Consider the following 19,272-nt stretch of genomic DNA (forward strand, 5'->3'; position numbering starts at 1 on the left):
CTGCCCTCCCCTGGTCCTCCCCAGCAGGCCGTTGTCCCCCCCAGTCACAGCTGACCCCGCCCCAGCTCCCGCTCCCCAATGTCAGTTTCTTCATCCTAGACGAATCCACTTAAGGTCTCCACCACCAAACACTCCAGTAAGGAGGGCGCTCCAGCCCCCTGCCCAGCACCCAGCGCCTCACAGGAGCGTGATGCCTGCCCCTCCTCAGGGTCTTTCTACTCATGCCTCCTTGCCGTTCCATCCCCACCCTGGAGGCCTAGACCTTCCCCTGCTTCCTGGGGTTCCTTCTCTCCCTGCAGGCTGTGGAATGCCCTCCCTGCCCTGAAGAGCACTTAGGGTGGGGTGCTGTGGGGTGCACAGGGGAACCAGACAGTCTGGTTGGGGGAGGCTAGAAGCAGGGAGCAGAGGGGACCGGGGAAGAGCAGGGCCTGGGGACCGGCACCGGCAGGAGGGGGGCTGCGGCCCTCGCCTCCCCACAGGTCTGCCTGCTGTGTGTGTGTCTGCGGGGGTGGGGGGGGGCAGTGGGCCCCGGGTTTGGCCCTATGGAGGGGTCCCCCGTGAGGGCTGTGCTGTGGGGAGGCTGGAAGTGGGGTGCCCAGCAGAGGCCTGAAGCAGCCAGCAGCCTCACGGAGGAGGCGTGGCTGGGGCACCTGGTTGGGGGGGTCTCAGGGGACGGGGAGAGGGGCCCAGGGCAGGGCCCAGCTGGGCCGGCCAGAAGGACTGGGATGGGGGCCAGGGACGGAGGGAGGAGACCACCTCCGCCAGGTGGAGAGAGGGCCCTCCGACACACCCTCCCCTCCCCAACTCCCCCAGCCTCCCACCTTGGCCAGCAGCTGGAAGGGCGGAAGGCTCTGGGCGGCATGACCTGCAGTTATCCTGGGCACGGGCGGGTGCGTGGGGGCCATGCGTGGTGGTCCACTGGTGTGCTGGGCCCAGGGTGGAGGGGGGACATGTGGGACTGGGGTGTGCTGCCGGGCATGAGCGGGGCGTGAGGGGTGGGGAGTGGATACTGGGTGTGCGGAGCTTCGGGAGTCAGGTGAGGCTCAGGTGAGCGGGTCGGTGGGGCTGGTGGGGGGGCCGCCAGGTGCGCCCCAGGTGCGTGGGCTGCGCGCGTCCTCCCGGGCGCCAGGAGGCGCTGCGGCGGCGTGGGTCCGGGCCGGGCGCGCCCCTCCTTCCGCCCGCGGCCCCGGAAGCCGGCGATGGCGCGGAATGTGCTGTGAGTGGGGGTCCCGGGGTGCGGGGTCGGGGGCGTGGCCGCGCCCGGGACTTTGCTGCGGGGGCCGGGCCGGGCCGCGGGGACGTGACTCAGAGACCCGCGCGGAACGCGCGGCGTCGAGGCGCCCGTGGGGGCGGGGCGGGGCGGGGCGGGCTTGGGGCGGGGGTGGTCGTTACGGAGCCGGAGGGGCCCGGGCCGCCCCTTGGGGGTCGGGCCTGACGCTTGGCGCGGGCGGGTGGGAGAGAAGGTTGGCTGGTCTGGGGTCCGCCGACCTCGGGCTTCGGTCCCCCCCGCCCCCCCGGCCGACTGCTCCCCCACCCCCCGCAGCTCCCCAGGGGACCCAGACTGCGCCCCTTGCAGTGCTCGCCGCTGGTCACCAGGGGGAAGGTGTGAGCCTGGGTGGCCGCCCGCCGGCCTGGACCCCCACGAGGGCAGAGCGAGGCTCGGTCCTGGACGAGCAGCCCTGCGCTTCCAGAACCTGCCCCTCCCGCCTCGCCGGCACAGCGGAGGAGGCTGTGCCACAGGGTTCTAATGGGGCAGCTGCCACGTGGGACTGGGTCGCCAGGAGACCCCGGGAGACGTTACCTAGCGCTCAGCCCAGCAGTCGTTCTAATGCGGGTGCCCCGGCCCGTGCCAGGGTGCCTGAGCCCTGCCCCCTCAGAGTGCCACACCCTGGACCTCGGCTCCTGACCCCCTCACGCTCCCCAGATTTGTGAGGCCCAGAGGCAGCATGAGATTTGGCTTCACTGAGCCCCCTTCCCTGGTGCTGGGTGCTCCCCAAGATCAGGGGCCACGTGCTGTGCTGCAGATTGGTCACCAGGGACCCTAGATGGCATCCTCAGCCCCTGCTCCCACCCTCCACCAAGACCCGTCCCCTGGGCTCCCAGTAGACCCCTGGCCCCGCCTTGCAGCCCCTGTGTACCTTGGGCCCCCTCCTCACCCCAGCCCCGAGGCCCAGTTGGCAGTGTGGCCCTCCTGGCCCACCAGACCCCACCGGGGGCATGGGTCCAGCTGGCAGGGGCAGTTGGGTGGGAGCCGCAGGTGGTAGCTTCCTGCACCTTCTAGATGCCTCTGCTCAGTTGGGGGGTTTTGGGGGTGGGGCAGGCAGGCGGTCAGCTTGTAGCTGGTGATCTGCACACACCATCTCTCCCCAGCCACTTATCTTCTGATCTTCACGCTTGTCAAGGATGAGCTGGTGTTCCCAGCACAGGGGGTGTGGAGGTGGCCCCATCCCTTTCCCCGCCGCGGGGGTGGGGCCAGTGCAGAATAAGCTGGTTCTGACCGATCCCACCTCACCTGAGCTGAAGGGAGCTAGAGGGCGTGCCCTGTGTGGGGCCCACTCCTGGAGGGTGACAGCCATGCGGGGGCCGCGTGCCTTTGGGACCGGCACTTTGAACAAACACATGACTCTGAGCCTGTTTACGGGGTGGGGTGGGCATGTCCTCTGGCCTCTGTTCATGAATCATTCACTGGTCCTTTCCAAAGGCTGACCTTGGGGGTCAACAGGCCACACCGCCCCAGGGCCTGGGGACTGGCTGCCCACGCCGGCTGAGCAAAGGGGGTGGCCTGTGGGTGACTGCCCCCTTGGCTCCCCGGCCCCATGGGCGTGATGACCTGTGGACCCTGCTGGGGTGTCCCGGGAGCCTCGTGTTCTGAGCGTTTGACACGACCCCTCTCCCCCTTGCAGGTACCCTCTGTACCAGCTGGGCAACCCCCAGCTCCGGGTCTTCCGCACCAACTTCTTCATCCAGTTGGTGCGGCCCGGCGTGGCCCAGCCCGAGGACACCGTGCAGTTCCGGATCCCCATGGAGTAAGCCCCCCCTCCCCGACCCCAGAGGAATTCAGGCTGGGGAGTGCCCCGAGGGGCCCACAGCCCTAGAGGTGCCGCCGAACCCCACTCACAAGCAAGGTTCTTCCTGCCGTGAAAATTATGCAGGCAGCTCCACACTGCCCGAGGTCTGGTGTGTGCAGGGCCCGGGGGTGTTGTGCTCCCCGCCGCCCCCTGGGAAGCCTGGCCTGAGACCTGACTTCTCTTCTTGCCTTGGTCCTAGCTGCGCTTTCCAGGAGGCTGGGCTGTGACTCCTGCACCCGCTCACCATGGCTTCCAAAGCCTTCGTCCTCAAATGGGGCCTTCATGGAGGCCCCAGTTGCCGAAGGGACACAGCCTCCCCGTGTCCCATGCTGAAGTCTGAGCGGTTCCGGGGTTGGCTTGAGCTTCCGTGTGAGGCCCATGCAGGGTGAAGAGGCAGTGGGACCTAGCCCACCATCCCCTTGACCGTCATTTCTGGGAAGCGCCTGCTGGGAGGGTGCTGCGGGCGGGGCAGCAGCTGCAGAGCGGGCGGCCGGGCGCTGCGGGCAGCTCCTGGCAGCCAGGGGGCACTCGCAGACCGTCCCGTCCCTCCCCTTGAAGCTGGGCCCCCAGGGAGTGTGGCCAGTGGGAGGGAGAAGAGAACTGGGTCCTGGGGGCTGGTCCCCCGTCACCCCCTCACTGCTGCGTCCGGATGCAAGTGTGCTGGGTGGGGACCAGGGGCTGCATGTCCGGAGTCAGCGGGGCCCGGCCTCAGCCCTGGCCTCCCCCGAGCCCGCTCCCACCCGGGGCCTGCGGTCGCAGCTCAGCCCGTCGGGCGCGCTGCCTCGTGCCTCGGCCCTGCTCAGGCTGCCTTTCTTTCTCCTTTGCCCCAGGATGACCAGAGTGGACCTCAGGAATTACCTCGGGCACATTTACAACGTGCCCGTGGCTGCTGTGCGGACAAGGGTGCAGCACGGTGGGTGCCCAGGGCGGGGGCTGCCCCCTCTGGTGTGGGCTCCTGCCCGCGTCGCTGGCCTGGTCCCCCCTCGCGGCCACTCTGCCACGTGGTCCTTTGCACATGAGGAAGCTGAGGGGGGACCGCAGCGGGGAGGTGGCCTCCAGCGCTAGAACTTGGGTGGCCCGGCCCTGCCGGCTGCTCAGAGCAGGGCCCCACACTCAACCCACCCACCCGCTCCCCCGCCTGCCCCTGGGTCGGTCAGCAAAGCACTGTTTTATTCCCCTGGGCTTTCTCGTTCCTTCCTGTTGACCCCTGCCCGCCAGCCCCCGGTTGCCCAGTTGTAAATATGGCGGCCCTCCGTCGAGGGGAGGCCAGACAGCGAGAGCCTCTGTGCTGACAGGGCAGAAAGCGTTGCTTGAGTTATTTCAGGCACGTTTGGGTTCTCGCGAGCGGAGGTTGGCGGTGGTGGCGCCTGCCTGTGCGAGCCCGGCCTAGTGGCCCAGGGCGTGGCGCCCGCGGCCTGTAGCCCAAGGTGCCTGCGTGTTTGCCTGTTTCTAGAGTGGGTTCCCGGATTAGTGGGACTGAAAGCTTCATGCTGGGAGTGAAGGTTTTTGTCTTCCCCCGCTTCCGACAGGTTCCAACAGGAGGAGGGATTACAGGAACGTCAGGATAAAGAAACCAGATTACAAGGTGGCGCACGTGCAGCTGGTGAGCGCTCGCCCCGACCGCGGCCTGGAGCGGGGGGTGGGCGTGATCGTGGGGCCCCAGGCTGGCACCCAGTTCTAATCCACATGGAGCCCCGGGAGGAGCTGGGGTTCAAAGCACAGCTCAGAGGTGGGAGGGGATGGGTGTCGGGGAACTTCTCGGGGGCCAGCCCTGGGCGTGCAGTGGGCGGGTGTGGGCCCGCTGGGCTTGAGGGTGGGTTCAGACAGAAACCAGGGCTGGCAAGCATCAAAGCAAGGAAGTAGTTAATGCCATGGGGGTGGAGGTTCCTGCTGGGGCCTCAGTGTCAAGCCAGACCACTTGGGGTGTGCTGGGGTCCTGGCTGACCCCCTCTCCTCTGGACTGGACTGCGGGGTGTGGCACACTCCCCCAGGTTCTCTTCGCTGTGTCCCCTGCCTAGCGAGGGGCTCCGGAAAGAGGGTTCAGCACCCCATCTGAGCCTTTGCTGACCGAAACCCAGAGCTGGCTGGAGGAAGACGCGTTTTCCAAGCCCCTTTCCGGGCTCTTCCTTTCCAGCCTGAGCTGCCCCAAGATGTACTTTCCCAGATATGCTCTTGACTCAGAATGGACAGCCTTGGCCACCCAGCACCAAGGCCCCGTGGGCTGCAGGCAGGATTCCTCTGCCGGGGCAGGTGACCTTGGACCTGCCCACAGAGTCTGTTAACTGCCCTGCGTTTGAAACCCTGGGCGGCGGGGGAGGGGGTGGGGGTCTTCCAGTTTCTTTAGTTTCCTCGTAAACAGCCTGGGTCGGAGCGGGGAGCCTGCGGGCCCCGGGGCCGCTAGATGGCAGTAGCGCTATTATGAAAACACCCTCTGGCCCCAGGGCCTGTTTCGGGCCTTAGGAGGTAGTTTGTTGAAAGACCACGTTAGCATGGCAGCTTTGCTGAAAAACGGTCACAGTTGCTCTAAACAGGGGCCCCCGTAATTATTTGGCCTAATATTTGCTGTGCATAAAATCAGCCAGTCCAGGCAGGGAGAGTGGCCGTTGGCCTCATAAAGGCGCCTGTGTCCTCTGTGTTCAGTCGGGCCATCTGTCTTTGTCACGGCACGCCGGTCGACACCCCATATGTCGGCATTCGCCACGAGGCCCTTCAGCGAGAGCTATAGTTACAAGTGGCTTTTGAGTCATCCGAGCCCTTGCGTTTCCCGGGCCCCACCTCGCTCTGGAAGCTGAGCTGCGCGGCCTGGGATCTGGTATCTGCAGCTGCCACCCGGCCTCCTTTCTTCCCCTGTGAAATCAGGGCAGCACAAGTGGGAGCACAGGGCGTCCCCGCCGGGCACGCTTCCCTCCGTTGCAAAATTAAATTTGTAACGGATCCCCCCCACCTCCACCCCGCCCGGCTCCGGCAGATCTGTGCCTGGAAACCGGCCGGGGGGTTGGACGCTCGCCCCCTGAAGGGGTCCCCTCTCTGTCCTCCGTCTACGGAGACGTCCTCCCCGTGTGTCCCTTGGGGCCTCGTTTCTGGGCTTCTCATCACCGAGCTGATCGCAGAGCGCACAGAGGTCCATCAGAAAGACAAGTGAAATTTCCGGATTTGTTCAGAGTTGGCTGCTTCGGCAAAGCCGGTCCCCCGTAGTGGGGGTCCCGGGTTTCCTCCCACGAGCTGATAACCGTCTCTTTGGCCCAGAGTCGGGGAGCTAGCGAACCTGGGTCACCCCACAGCGAGGAGCCTCGGCCCCCAGGCTGACGCTGACGCCTGCTGGTGACGGAGCGCCTGCTCCCCCGACCCCGCCTGCCCCTCGCCATCCCAGGCCGGCGTCTTCGCTTTTCACTGCGACACTTTCCTCCCCTCCTGCTCTTTTCCGCTGATCAGCTTTGGAAGGATGGAGTGTTTTATTTCTGAAAGTACAAGGTGAATTTCTCCAGGAAGGGAACCCCCGGGAGCCGCAGTCGGCCCCCACACCCGGCGCTTGTCTCGGTGAGAAACGAGGAATTTCTCCCGGCGGCGCCCTCTGTTTTCCCCAAGCTATTGCGGATTGCCATCTTTGTATTTATATCTTAAAATGTCATTTTGGGTTTCCCCCACCTCAGAAAACTAGCAGAATCACCTCGGTATATTAAACATAAATCCCCCATTCTGGGCAATCAGCCCTGCATGTAAACTATTGCCCTTTGGTATTTTAAAGAAGAAGAAAGAAAGTTTTGCAGTGTGTAAGCGAATCCTCCTGCAGGCTGGCTACCGAGCACTCGGTTGCTGCCTTTCATCACTCGGGGCTGCACTCCGCACCATGTGAACCTCCCGTTCTCAGGGCCGAGGACGTGGGCTGTTTCAGATCACGCTTGGCCGCCTGCCCGAATCCAGATTTCTTTACAAAACAAGGGTCTCCAAGAACCAAGCGCACTTCACTGATTTTACTTATTAAAATTTTCCAGATCCGGTCCTTCTCTGCCCGTCTGGAGGTGGACGGCGCAGCCCTGGGAGTGTTGGCCCGGGTCGCCCCCCCGCCCCCCCCATCCTTGGAGCTGCTTTGCGATGTGTAGCGCGTGGAGGTGGCCCCGCACCTCACGTTGCTTGGGGTCCCCTCCTCCCTCCAGCCCACTGACGGGCCAGGCTGGTACCCCGGCCACGTGCTGGGGGTCCGGGCTGGGACTTGGCCGGCACTCACGCGTTCTGAACTTCTAGTGAAAGACGTAAAACCAGTTAATTTGCGAAGCCGGCCTTGATTTATAGCGTGCTCGCATGTACGTTTCTTTGTACGTTACATGCGTTTTATTTGCCAAGCTCTGAGCCGGGAGGAGGGTTCGTCTTTAATGTGGGTAAAGGCCTGTAGGTATTTTGGGTGGAAGACGTTCCAGGGAGGCAGCAGACACTATCTGTGCCTTGTTTCCTCGCCCCTGCCCACAGTATGGCCGGGCGACTCCTGCCGGGAGTGGGTGCTCTGCTGGGCTCCCCCGGATGGGGACACGCTGCCTGAAGAGCTGGCCTCGATGAGGGGCCTTGTCGCAGCAATGGTTTCCACCGCGGAGGGCTGGGGCCCAGCCTGCGTCTGTCCTGCAGGCGACGGGCGGGCGGGTTCCATCTGGCCACGGACCTTCCCACGGGGCTCCTGGCCTGTCCCGCCCGCACTGCAGGCTGAGCCCGTGTCTTTTCTCCCCAGGCGCACGGACAGACCTTCACGTTCCCAGATCTGTTTCCTGAGAAAAAGAGGGCTGAAGGCAGTTCTGTGACTGAGGACCTGCAGGACCAGGTCCTGGAAGACCAGCGGCGGAGGCAGAGCTGCGACCCCCGGCTCGGGGGCGTCCCTGGCTGGTTCGGCCTGTGACGGGCGGCTGACAGCTCAGCTCAAATAAAAGTGCTGCTTGTGGAGACCGGCCCAGGCCCCCCACCCTGTGCTCTGTGCTCTGGGCCGTGCCCCTAGGCTGAGAGCAGGGGCCCGGCCTCGGGTGTGCCCGCGTGTCTCGTCCTGGTCCCATGGGCCCAAGGCGAGCCAGGCAGGCCCGGAACCCTGTCCAGTTGGGGGGAGACCCACTTCCAGAGCACCCAGGAAGTCATCCTGAGCTGCTCTGGCTAAGAGCTTGCTTTGGGCGGTGTGTGGGGGAGATCAGAGTGAGTGCTGAGGGCAGGAGTCGGGGTGGCCGCTGGGCGAGAGCCTGTCCGGGCTGGGGGTCCAGGGTGGCCCAGTCCAGTGTGGTCTTGAGCAGGGAGGGTGGGGGATCCAGAGAGGGTGGGGTTTAGGGGACTAGTCCAGAGCAAGGCCGCGTCTGGAAAGATTGCCAGCCAAAGGCTTGCGTGTGGGAAACGGAGCACCGTCAGGGACGACCAGCACCCGGGGACCCGTGGGGTGGGGTAGAGGTGGCGCTGGTCCCGGGGGGTCTGGGAGCCCGGTTCCCTGCATCTCCGGTTCCTGAGATGCACCTACAGCTTGATTTCTCTCTGAATCACGCTCTGCAGCTAAAAGCCTAACCCTGAGCGCCCCCGGGAGCCAGCGCCCCGCGGCCGCCCCTGGGCAGGGGGGCGGTGAGGCCGCCCCGTGCTGGCTGGGCCCGTCTCTGTGTGTCCGCGGGCCTGGAGGTCTGGGGAGCGAGCAAGAAAGCACCGTGGGTGCCTCGGGGAGTCGGGCCGCGTTGCCCCGGGGGTGGGACACATGCCAGATGCCACGAGGGCTCAGGGACCACCGTCCTCCGCGGCCTCTCAGCTCCCCGCTCTGGAGCTTGGCTCTCCCCTCCGCGGGGGGCGGGGGGGACAGTGGGGAGCCGGCTTGGCCGGCCCCCTCACCCCGAGGAACACGGGGGGCGTCACGTGGGCCTTTGAAGCTCCCCTCCGGCTGGAGGGTGAAGGTCCGGGCAAACTCCACCCTTCAGCGTTGATTTAAAGTGATGGGGAAGGTCAGGAAGGAGGCTGGAGAACGGAGTCAATGGTATTTTCCTGAGAGAAATAATTCATGGGGCCCTGAGGACCCCGACTCAAGGCCAGGGGAGGAATCCCATCCTTCATCCGCTGCACTTCCAGAGCTGGCCGCCCGCACGCCCCCGGACGCAGCCCCCAGGCCCTTCCCACACGGCGGCCCTGTGCTGTCCTCGCTGTGCCCTCCGCATCCCCCAGGGCCTGGCATCTGCCGGTCACGGCCACGGAGGCGGGCCGTGACGTCCTGTGTCCTCGGCATCCCCAGGGCTGGTGGATGGAGTGGCCACAGCAGCGCCGAGTGGGGGTGGGACACGGCGTCCGGCACAGAGCCGAGTGTGTGGGGCAGGGGTGGAGTTGCCTTGCAGGGCGCTGAGCAACAGGAAACGGGCCTTCAGCTGGGGGGCTGCTTGCCCCCCCCCCAGGCACGGAGCCTTGAGAAGGTGCTGTTTGACACCCCTGCCCCTCCCTGGCTGGAGGCTGGAGGCTTGGCGGGGAGACAGCCGGTGCCTCCTCGGGAGGTCTCTCTGCCGCAGGTCGGTGGGCCCCGAGATCGTCTTCTCCCAGCCTCGGTCTCCCCCTTCCTTGCCGGCTGGGAGATGGTGGTCAAGACTTCCGGTCCCAGCATCCTCTTCCCCTCTGCTCCTCCACACGTGGGGACCAGAGGAGGGTCTGCTGGGGGCCCCCTAGGCTGTGTGTCATCCTCCCCACTCATGCCTTTGCTGGACAGCCTCACGTGGGACTGGAAACAGGGAGGGCCCGACCCAGTGGACTTGGGGGCTCCTTTCCCTTGGGCTCAGCCCTGCCAGGAGCACCCCGGGCCAGCGCCTGGGGGAAAGTAAAGGGACAAAGGAAGAGGACTAGAGCCCACAACACCGCCCCCTGTGCCCCCCTCCCACTTCTTTACGGCCATTCCTCGCCTTGCGGGGGCTGTGAGACCCCGGTTACAGCAGGCAGAGCCCGCGAGGGGAGGCGCTGGGGGCTGGGCCAGCCGCCTTCTCAGTCCCCTGTGGCTGCCACGGGCCCTGCTTGGAGCCAGCAGGCCTGTGCTGATGAGTTATAGTTGCAGCAGTCCCGGCCTGTGGCCCACGGGACGCATCCCAGACCCCCCAGCAGCTCCAGGTGAGGCCCGGCCGCCAGGGCTGCCAGGATGGAGCGGAAGCCCATCTGGCCGCAGCCCCTCCGCCAGCGTCTGGTTTTCCTCTTCGAGGGCCAGAGTCTCCCCGGGGCCGCATCACGCTGTCATCCCAGCTCCACGTGCATCGTTTAAGTAACCGACTGCAGGTGACCCACTGCCTGGCTGGGCCCCTCGGCCGGGGGTAGGGGGGCCCGCTCACTTCTGCAGCTGGGACCCCCAGTTGAGTCGGGGGCTCCATCCTCTGGCCTCTGGGCGGCCTCAGCAGGGGACCCGGGCCCAGGGACACAGCCGGTCATCTGTGCTGCCCCTCCCCACCCCCCGCCCAGGCATTAAAACACAAAGGAAACTAAAGAAATCAGTCCCCTTGAGGGTGACTCTGGAGGGGGTCCCCTCCCACCTCCCGACTTCCATGTAATTCTGAACTCCATTCGTGAATGAACAAATGCATGAGTGTGGTGGACCCCCCCCCCACCCCCGTTCAGCACGTCAGCTCGGCCACTCGGGAGAGCCCCGCCTTGTCCGCGGGTTTGAGAGTCGGGCAGGGCCTGGGGCGGGGTCCAGGTGGGCCCCCAGCCACTATTCTCACTGAAGCTGGAGGCTGCGGCTGCCGCCCTGCTTCCTGGCTGTAAAGACGCCCCCGCCGCCCGCTCATAGCACAAAGGGCAGAAGAGCTATAGCTGCTCAAGGGCTGTTCCTTCTGTTCTCAAACAGCTTTATTGGGATATGGTTCACATCCTCCATGGAAAGTGTGACATGGGATGTCTTAGCGTTCAGGCAGGTGTGCACCTATCGCTGTGATCAGTTTGAACACGTTCTCGTGCTACCCACAGGGCAGCCCCGCGCCCCCCACCCCAGCCCCGCCGACACAAGCCTCTGCTTCCGTCCGTCTCTGCGGATCTGCCTGTTCTGCACACTTCATGGACGTGGAGCCTGTGCTGGCTTCTGTCACTCAGCATCACGCCCTCGGGCCCGTGCTGCAGCCCGCATCAGGGTTTCCTTCCATGGCGTGTATGGGCCGCGGTCTGTGTATCTGTTTGTCCGCGGATGGCGCTTGGCATATGTGTTATCACGGCTCGGGGATGTCGGGTGCTTAGCCTGGAATGTTTCACGGGAGGCCGGGGCTGCCTCACCACCGACAAGGGTGTTTATCAGTCCCTGAAAGTCCCCGAAGGCTGTGGAGAGATGGGCCACGTCCGCAAACTCCCCGGCTGCTGGATAGGGCCTGGACGGGGATGTCAAACAGCCTGCCCCCTTGGGGCCCTGGGAGCTCCACTGGGGTCAGGGTTGGGGTCAGGGGCTGGCACGGGGAGGGGGTTTCCAGACAGCCCCAGGACCCCCATCCCTGTGCCTCTCTCCTTCCCTAAATGCCGCACCTCGGGTCCAAAAGATACTCGGCTCCGGCCCTCGGAGACCCTCCTTTCCCCGGGCACGGGGGCTGGCACACTCGTGCACTGGTCCCCAAGTCGCCCTGCGTGTGGGTGCCTGTCCCATCCTCGTAACCGACACTGAGTCCCGTCAGGACAAAGGTTTCCACCTCCTCTCAGAGCTGAGCTGGCTCTCTCTGCATGTCCCACCGTGCGCAGAGGCACCCCACCCCAGGGAAACCCCTCTATTTCTGCCAGCGCCCCACACCTGCCTCCCCGGCCTGGCCCCCGGGCGCTTGGCTTCTTGGGAGAAAGGGAAAGGTGCCCCGGAGACCTGGGTCTCCTTCCCAGGTTCCCATCCGCCCTGCCTGGAGGGAGCTGCACCCCACACGGCTTGGCCGAGACACCGCAAGATGGACGCAGGGACACCCGGGCCACCGGCCTGGGAAGCAGCGGCCAGGACGGCTCCCCACGCGGCCCGCCAGGCCGACCTGTTCAGCATCTGTGTCGCTCCTTCCTGACTGAGATCATCCCCAGCACCAATTCCCCCAGATCACTTCGTTATTTCTTTGTAAATAGGGCTTTTCCTAGTCAAAATAATCACCATGTTTTGTGCTGCTCCCACATCTGGCTTTGATTGGCCCCCACCTCCTCGGGTGGACCCGGACCCCTGACGCTGTGACGGAGGGAAGGCAGCCCAGCCCGCTTTCCTCCCTGCGCGAGGTCGGCCGGGCCTGGAGGACCCCGGTTCTGTCCCTGCACGGCTGCACTCCGGCCTGGGCCTGGCTCCGCCGGGCGCATCCTTGGTTCTGCCTTAGCAGAGTTGGGGTCCCGGGGCTCCCCCGTGGCTGGATGCTCCTCTCCCTGCAGCTCCCGTGGCCTCTGTAGGGGTCCCGGCAGACACACGGCGTGCAATTCACCTTGCCGGCGGTCCTCTCCTTCCCGTGTGGGCGCACCCGTCTCCATGCGGGAGCCCTCTGGGCACCCCTGAGAGTGTCTCCGAGGAGAGTCCTGGTTTGGGGCACCCAGCAGCCCAGTATGCAGGCAGAGGTCAGCCCCTCTTTCTTCTGACCCGCTCCCCTGGGTGACCTGCCCCTTTAATCCTCCCAGCCAGAGTCCCAGGTGGCCGCTCCCCTTCCCCTGGCCCTCCGTCCTGATGCCAGGTCCAGACCGGGCCCTCCCGGGTGATGGAGGCAGGACCGCACACGCTCTGCCGTACGGGGATGCTGCTGTTTGGGTGAATGTGACGGTGCCCGAGTGTCCTCTCATCAGCACCTGCGGCGTCTGGGCTTTGCGCCTCCCGCCGTCCACCTTGCCGTCCCTCCTCCAGCCCCGTGACATTCCGTATGGCCGTTGGATCCACCAGCCACAGACGCCGGGCGACAAGCGTCTGGGCAGTGGGCACAGGGCAGCAGAACGGCACCTGCCTGCGGGAGCGTGCCCGCCGACTGCCCAGAGGGGAAGACTGAAACACTCCGGAGGGACCTCAGAAGACCACTGCGGGGGCGGGGCCTCGTGTCCCTCGGCTCAGGGAGGTGTCCCCAGAAGCCTTCGTGCAGGCCCCAGGTAGGGGTGCCACGTCCCTGCGGACAGCACAGGGCGCTGACCTCATCAGGCCTTCCCTTCAGGCCGTGCTGGAACTCCGACGGCCCTGAACAGCTGATGCTCCTGACAGGTTCTCCCTGGGACTTCACCGGGGGCCAGGGCCCTAAATAATTTTTACAAAACCCATGTCAGCCCCAAACTGTGTGATATCTGATTTGTAGCCCTAACAAAACCCCATGCCTGCTGCCAGGGGGGGTGCGGTGTGAGCCTGGTGGTGCAGAGGCCCTGGGTCCCGCTGGTGCGTGTGCACACGTGTGTGAGCGAGTGAGGGGGGCCCTGGGGGGCCTGGGCTCCTGCAGCTCCGGGGCTCCACTGAGCCACCACGGTGACGTCCTCGGCCGGACAGGACAGAGGGGTTGGCAGAGGTGGCAGCCGCTCCCTGCTGGACCACCTTGGGGAGGGACCTGGAGGCTGGGGCACCGGGCGGTGCTGACCAACCGGCATGACTGCAGAGCAGGAGGCCAGCTGCCTGGAGAGAGACGCATCTGGCCACCCGCACACACTCAGCCCAGCCACTCTGGCCCTCCAAGGCCCTTCTGCAGTGTCTGAGGCCAGAGCACAAGGAACAGGAGGCTGTGGGGACCTCAGATGTGAGGGGCCCGTCTGAGGACTTCAGGGGACACAGGCATTCCCCTCCTGGATCCTAGTGGCCAGCAGACGAGGGCTGCCACGCGGGCAGGGGCCTGGGCGGGGCCGTGAGGGCCAGGCGTCCCGCCCTTCCCTCCCAGCTGCTGGCCTTGCCTCCAGGAGGCCCTCGGCTGCAGCCTCGACCTTCTTGTCTAAAATGTGGACGTGATCGTGTCGGCCAGTGGGGAGACAGGGCCAGGCTGGAGGAAGGTGCCCAAGGGCTGCTCCCAGGACCCTGTCCCCCTGATGCCCGGTCCCCTTCTCCACCCAAGTGTGTGTGCTGGCTTCGTGCAGAGCCTGGAGCCCCCTGCCCAGCCCAGGTCTCTGTCTCCGTGGCTGCCCGTCACCACACCTGGCCACCCGTGCATCCTGCCACGTCCCGTGTCCTGTCAGGTGTGGCGGCCAGGTTGGGGGTGAGCTCCCGCACGAGGCCACGGCGTGGCAGGGCAGGCTCGGCAGAAGCTCCAGCCAAGCGGCCGTGCTGTGGAAGGGTTCGTGCGGCGTCCAGGCTAGAGGCGGGGGTGGGGTGGGGGGGTGGGGTGGGGGTAGAAGCGGGCGCCTCACCGCTGCCCAGTGTGGCGGCCCCACACCCACACCAGGCTACGTCCTTGGAACTGCCACCAGGCCTGCTGGTCTAGGACAGAAACCCCCAGCCCACGCGGCCCCCCGGCCGCCTGCCCCTCCGGAGCAAGTCCGGGGTCCCTCTACTCCTCCAGACCCCGGGCCACCTCACCCTCTTAAAGAGTGTCCCCGGGAGCGCCCCCAGCCCCACGCGCTGTCTCTCGCGGGCCCCTTGCCTGCTTCCTCTGTGGCTTGGGGGTGCCGCCGGGGCCCCTGCCTGGTCTCAGGGGCTCGACCAGGTGCGGGCTTTGTGCTCTTGCTGGTTCTCTGTCCATTTAAGACAGGAAGGCCCTCCGTCCCCGGGTCCCTTCCTGCTGCGTCCCTCGACCCCGAGTGTGTTCCTCAGATCTGGGCTCGTGAACTCCAGCCTCCCACTGCTCTGTCGGGTGGCCCATGCGGCCATGAGGGGCTTCAGGAAAGGCCCCTGACGCTCACCTCCCGGGGGGCAGGAGTGGCCGAGTGTGTTGGGGGTGACGCACCCAGAGCTCCAGCCCTGAGATTCTGGTCTCCTGTCCCCAGAGCCCAGAGCCCACGACCAGGGAAACCCCTCCTGGATCCTGGGACCACCTGGCGTGTGACCACACTGGGCTTGTCCTGTGTCCTCGAGAAAAGGCAGCCCAAGTTGCAGAAGCTGCCTCCTAAAAATAAAACTCAGGCGCGAGGCCCTGTGGGGCCGGTCCCGAAGGAGGCCAGTGAGATTAGGGCCAGCTGCTGCACCCGCCCCTGGCCTGTCCCCACCTCCCAGAGCATCCCCTGCTTCCCTGTCCCCTGGCCTCACCCTGGCTAAATCCGCCTTGGCCCCTTGGCTGGTACAAAACAGGAAAACTGTGTGTTCTGAGCCTCCTTTGGGGCTTAGGGGGTAAGGGGAGCCGGCAGCTGCCCGGGGAGAGTGATGAGCGAGGCCCTTTATCTGAAAATATCGTGTTGCCCGCCTGGATGCCGGGGGCCCTGCGTGCCAGCCCTCCCGACTCCTGCTACAACTGAAATAGCTTCGGGAGGTGGACGCAGCTGTCCACATCAGTCAAGATGACCCCGGCCAGAAAGGCGGGTCCGAGCTTGCACGAGCTCAGGCTTTTCCAGGGGCTGCTGGCCTGTGGTCCCCGGACCCCAGGGCCAGGGCACTGCAAGCCGCCCCCCCCCCCACCGAGAGGCCCCTAGGAGAGGAACGGAAAGTGGCCACACTGGCCATTCCAAAGCCCTTGCTGTGGCCTTGGCCTTGGTTCCTAACGTCGGCCTAGCTCCTCCTGGACTCTCCTCCCCACCCAGGAACCCTATGCCGCCTGGGGTGCTGGGTGCGTGTCCTGGGCAGAGCAGGGAGACGGACTGAGGGAGCGGCTGGGGGACCGAGGCGACAGGGGACCCGCAGAGCAACCTCGGAGTGCGAGGGTGCGGTGCGGGACGCGGGACGGGAAGAGTCACCAAGGGTCTGTTTGCAGGGACAGAAAGGCAGGGAACCAGGAAGCTCCCTGCAGCAGGAAGCTGGGACCTGAGAGCCACGAGGAAGAGACTCCAGACGGGCAGGGTGGACGCGGCCGGAAGGCTCCGGGCCGGGCGGTGACCCCGGGGTGGGAGGGTGAGCAGGCGCCGGCCGGGCGCACTTGGCCTGGCATGCTGGGCCACATGCTTGCCCAAGGGGCTCATGGAACATTCTTGCAGGGGGCCGGAGCCAGGGCCCGATGTGTGTGCGTCCCAAGGGTGGGGGGCGCCGGGCGCTATAACGGGTGGCACACGGCGCACTTAGTCACCTCCGAGGCATGGCTCCCCGGCCTCGCCCCGTGTCATTGCCATGGCAACGCTGGGAGGGGCCCACAAACAGCCCCAAACAGAGTGGCCCCCTGACTCCTGGTCGTCCCCTCGAGGGGGTGGGACACTCGGAGAGACACTGCCAAGTTTGGGAGAAGAAGCTTGCAGGCTGGCCTCGCTCCAGCCCTTCCCTGGGACGTGTGCGCCCCTGTCCCATCCCTGTCCCACCCGGCCTGGAGCCAGGACACCACGCGGGGGCCTGTGCAGCGGGGGTGGGGAGCTGGGGCGAGATGGCCAGGCCCCTGGGTTCAGGGTACCCCAGAACATTGGGGTTTGTCAAGAGAAGGACTTGGACTGCTTGAAATACATGTTCGGGGGGCTCTCGGGGCGCTGGCTCACAGACAAACCCCCTCCCAGCTCATCTGCCTCTCCCTCCGTTAAACGGGGACAGTGACCCCACCGCAGCTATCCCTGCCCCTCAGGCTGTCAGGCTCCCCGACCATCCAGAGCAGGGTGGGTGGGGCAGGGCGGGGGGAGGTCACCAGGACAGAGCCCCAGGGTGGCCGCCTGACGGGGGCAGTAGTGTCACATGGTGAGAGGGCGGTCAGTGGCACCCTGCAGCCCCGGGGGGCCCTGCCCCCAAGAGAGGCACCTTCCCACACCCCCTTCCCCAGGAATGCAACCCCAGAACCGGGGTCTGGCACCCGTGCACCCGAGGGGCACCCACCCACTTTTCTGGGGTGCCTGCCCGGCCCGAGCGGTGACCCAGGAGTAGAGGCCTCGGCACAGGCATTAGCCAAAGGCTGAGGGGGAACTTTGTTCCAGGTGGGGTCCGCTGGGGACCCCCTAAAGAAGTTTTGTCTGCAAACCGGGGCAAGCGCTAATGGTCTGGGGGCCTTCGTGCATCTTCCAGCCCTCCCCGACCGGGCTGACACCTGGGCCGACCAGGGCGGTCCAGAGCTCCCAGCACACACACCCAGGCTCACCCCTGGCAGCTGAGAGATGGGGTGGACCCAGCGCCAGGGCCTTGGGTGGGAGACAGTGTCCCCCACGGACCTGACCTGGAAGCACAAATGTGCATGCGTCGTGTCCCCCAAGGGTGGCGCCGTCAGCCAGGAGGGAGCGGGACCCTGCTCGGAAAGGTCGTGTGCGGTGACGGCCGGCCAAGCTGTCCTTCCTGGCTCAGCTGTCGGCAACCTGAACCCTCCACGCTGGCCAGGAGGCTCGGGGCCAAAATTAGGGTCTGCGGGATAGGCCGTGGCATCACGGGGACGTCCAAGCCACCGTTGCAGCAGAAACGTCCCGTTCCAACCCCGGAGAGGCCCATCCACCCAGAAGGGCGGCCGGCAGCAAACATTTCCGGGAAAACTCAAGCGAGCCCACCGCGTGCACACCCCGCCTGTGAGGGCCCGCTCTCAGCCCCCTCCCCAGCCCAGGCAGGGCCCCAGCCCCCGTCTTCCGGCCCGGCGTGCCCCCGTCTTCCGGCCCGGCGCCTGTTCTCTGGGTTAAGGATCGGGTTCAGCCCTCCGCACAGGGCTGCGTCTTATCTCTGGGAAAGAGATTATGGCGTTTCTGACATTAAATTCTCATGCTGACGTTTTCAGCATGTAGCTTGAGAAGGAGTTTTCCCCGAACAACACCTGGAAGGGAGGACAAGAAGGTTGCTGGGGCTGCTTACACAAGACTTTGAACCGGGGGTGGGAGGGAGTCGCCATCCATCAAGCCCCCTCCCACGCCGCGGCCAACGCCGCCCCCTCCCCGGACGTGAGTTATGCATCCCAGTCACGCAAGCCTCCCCGCTGCGGCTCGGCTCCAGCCAGACCCCCTCCAGCCGCCCAGGTGCTTCCAGCTGCCCGGGCCCTGGCCCCGTGGCGGGTGCCGAGGGTGGCGTGGGGTCACGCTGCTTTTAGCGGTCCGTCACACATTGTTCTCTTTCTGTGCCTGCCCCAGGCAGCCCTGCTCACGTCCGCGGGGGCACGGGCGGCCAGCTGGCCTGGACCCTGCCCCCGGGAGAGGTGGGCCGACCGAGCTGCGGTGGTCCTGGGGTCCCGGCTGCGTTATCGTCTGCGGGAAGCGGTCATCGACAGGGCCTGTCCACTTGTGTTTTCGGGTGATCGAAGGGCCCGCTTGCAGAGTCTACTCTCAAGCCCGTCTTTTGGGTCATTTTGATTTGGGGATTTCCAAACGTTGGGGCTACAGGAGGTCACCCCACTGACCCCGGCTGCCTCATTATGTCACAGCCAGATCGCTGTGACACCTGATGGAGTCCAGAAGGCCCCGGGAGGGCGGCGGGCCGGCGGTGGGGGCGGGGGGCTCCGCTCACCCAGTCCCACCCGTACCCTGGGCGGCACTGCCCCCCACCCCCTTCCCAGCCTCCCCGGCCGGCCAGCCCGGCCCCTACACCCTGAATCCCGCCGGGCTCCCCGTGCAGCTGCCTCTGCTCCTAAACTGCGGCCAGGCCCACATGCCTTCACCCGCACGGGCCTGGTCCCACGCCGGATACGGCCGCTGCTCCTGTCCCCCCTCCACAGTGTGGCCTCTCCCCGCCTTACTGCCCACTGCCCGGGGCGGTGAGGGGCGGCCCCAGGTCCCACCCTCCCACCCGGCGCCCTCCACCTTCCAGCCCCGCCGAGCCCCACGTGCCCCCCGACCTGGCACGATGGAGCGGCTCCTGACCCCACCCAGCCCTGGCCCAGCTGCCCTGTGTCCTCCGTCCTCCTCCTCCGCAGCCGGGGTCCCTCTTGGGCCCTCCTTCCTGCTTCCCATCTCATCTTCCTCGGGGAATGGAATTACAAGGCTTAATGCGAGACCCCCTTCCGTCTTGAGACCTCCCGGGGGCCCCGAATGAGGCCAGCACACAAAAGAAATCACCCTGAGGTCCAGTTCTCAGTCCCACACCAAATTTCGAAATCTTCCAGCCTGCCTCTGGCCCCAGGGTGTTCCCCTCTTTCTCCCTCGGGGTCCCCAGCCGATCCCCGTGCCCACCTGGCGGCCCGGCCCTGTGGCTCTGGGTCCTTCTTCTTCAGCCCAGGCCCCAGCGCTGCCCACTCACACCCTCTGTGACCTGCGGAGAGCAACCACCGGGGCACACCCGGGTCCTCCACGTGCCCACCAGGCCTCTTCCTTCCGGAAGACCCTTGGGGTT

At 66.0% G+C, this 19,272-nt stretch overlaps 1 protein-coding gene across 1 annotated transcript; it reads left to right on the forward strand.

Moving 5' to 3' along the window:
• The first annotated feature begins 1,161 nt into the window (after nucleotides 1-1,161).
• On the forward strand, nucleotides 1,162-7,994 carry MRPL23 (mitochondrial ribosomal protein L23). Its single transcript, XM_030833130.3, has 5 exons — nucleotides 1,162-1,216; nucleotides 2,904-3,026; nucleotides 3,899-3,981; nucleotides 4,598-4,671; nucleotides 7,786-7,994. Exons 1-5 carry the CDS (start codon nucleotides 1,200-1,202, stop codon nucleotides 7,948-7,950), a joined length of 462 nt encoding a protein of 153 aa, XP_030688990.1. The 5' UTR covers nucleotides 1,162-1,199; the 3' UTR covers nucleotides 7,951-7,994.
• The last annotated feature ends 11,278 nt before the right edge of the window (nucleotides 7,995-19,272 follow it).

The sequence above is a fragment of the Globicephala melas genome, chromosome 8 (genome assembly GCF_963455315.2).
Source record: "Globicephala melas chromosome 8, mGloMel1.2, whole genome shotgun sequence".
In the NCBI taxonomy this organism is placed as follows: Eukaryota; Metazoa; Chordata; class Mammalia; order Artiodactyla; family Delphinidae; genus Globicephala; species Globicephala melas.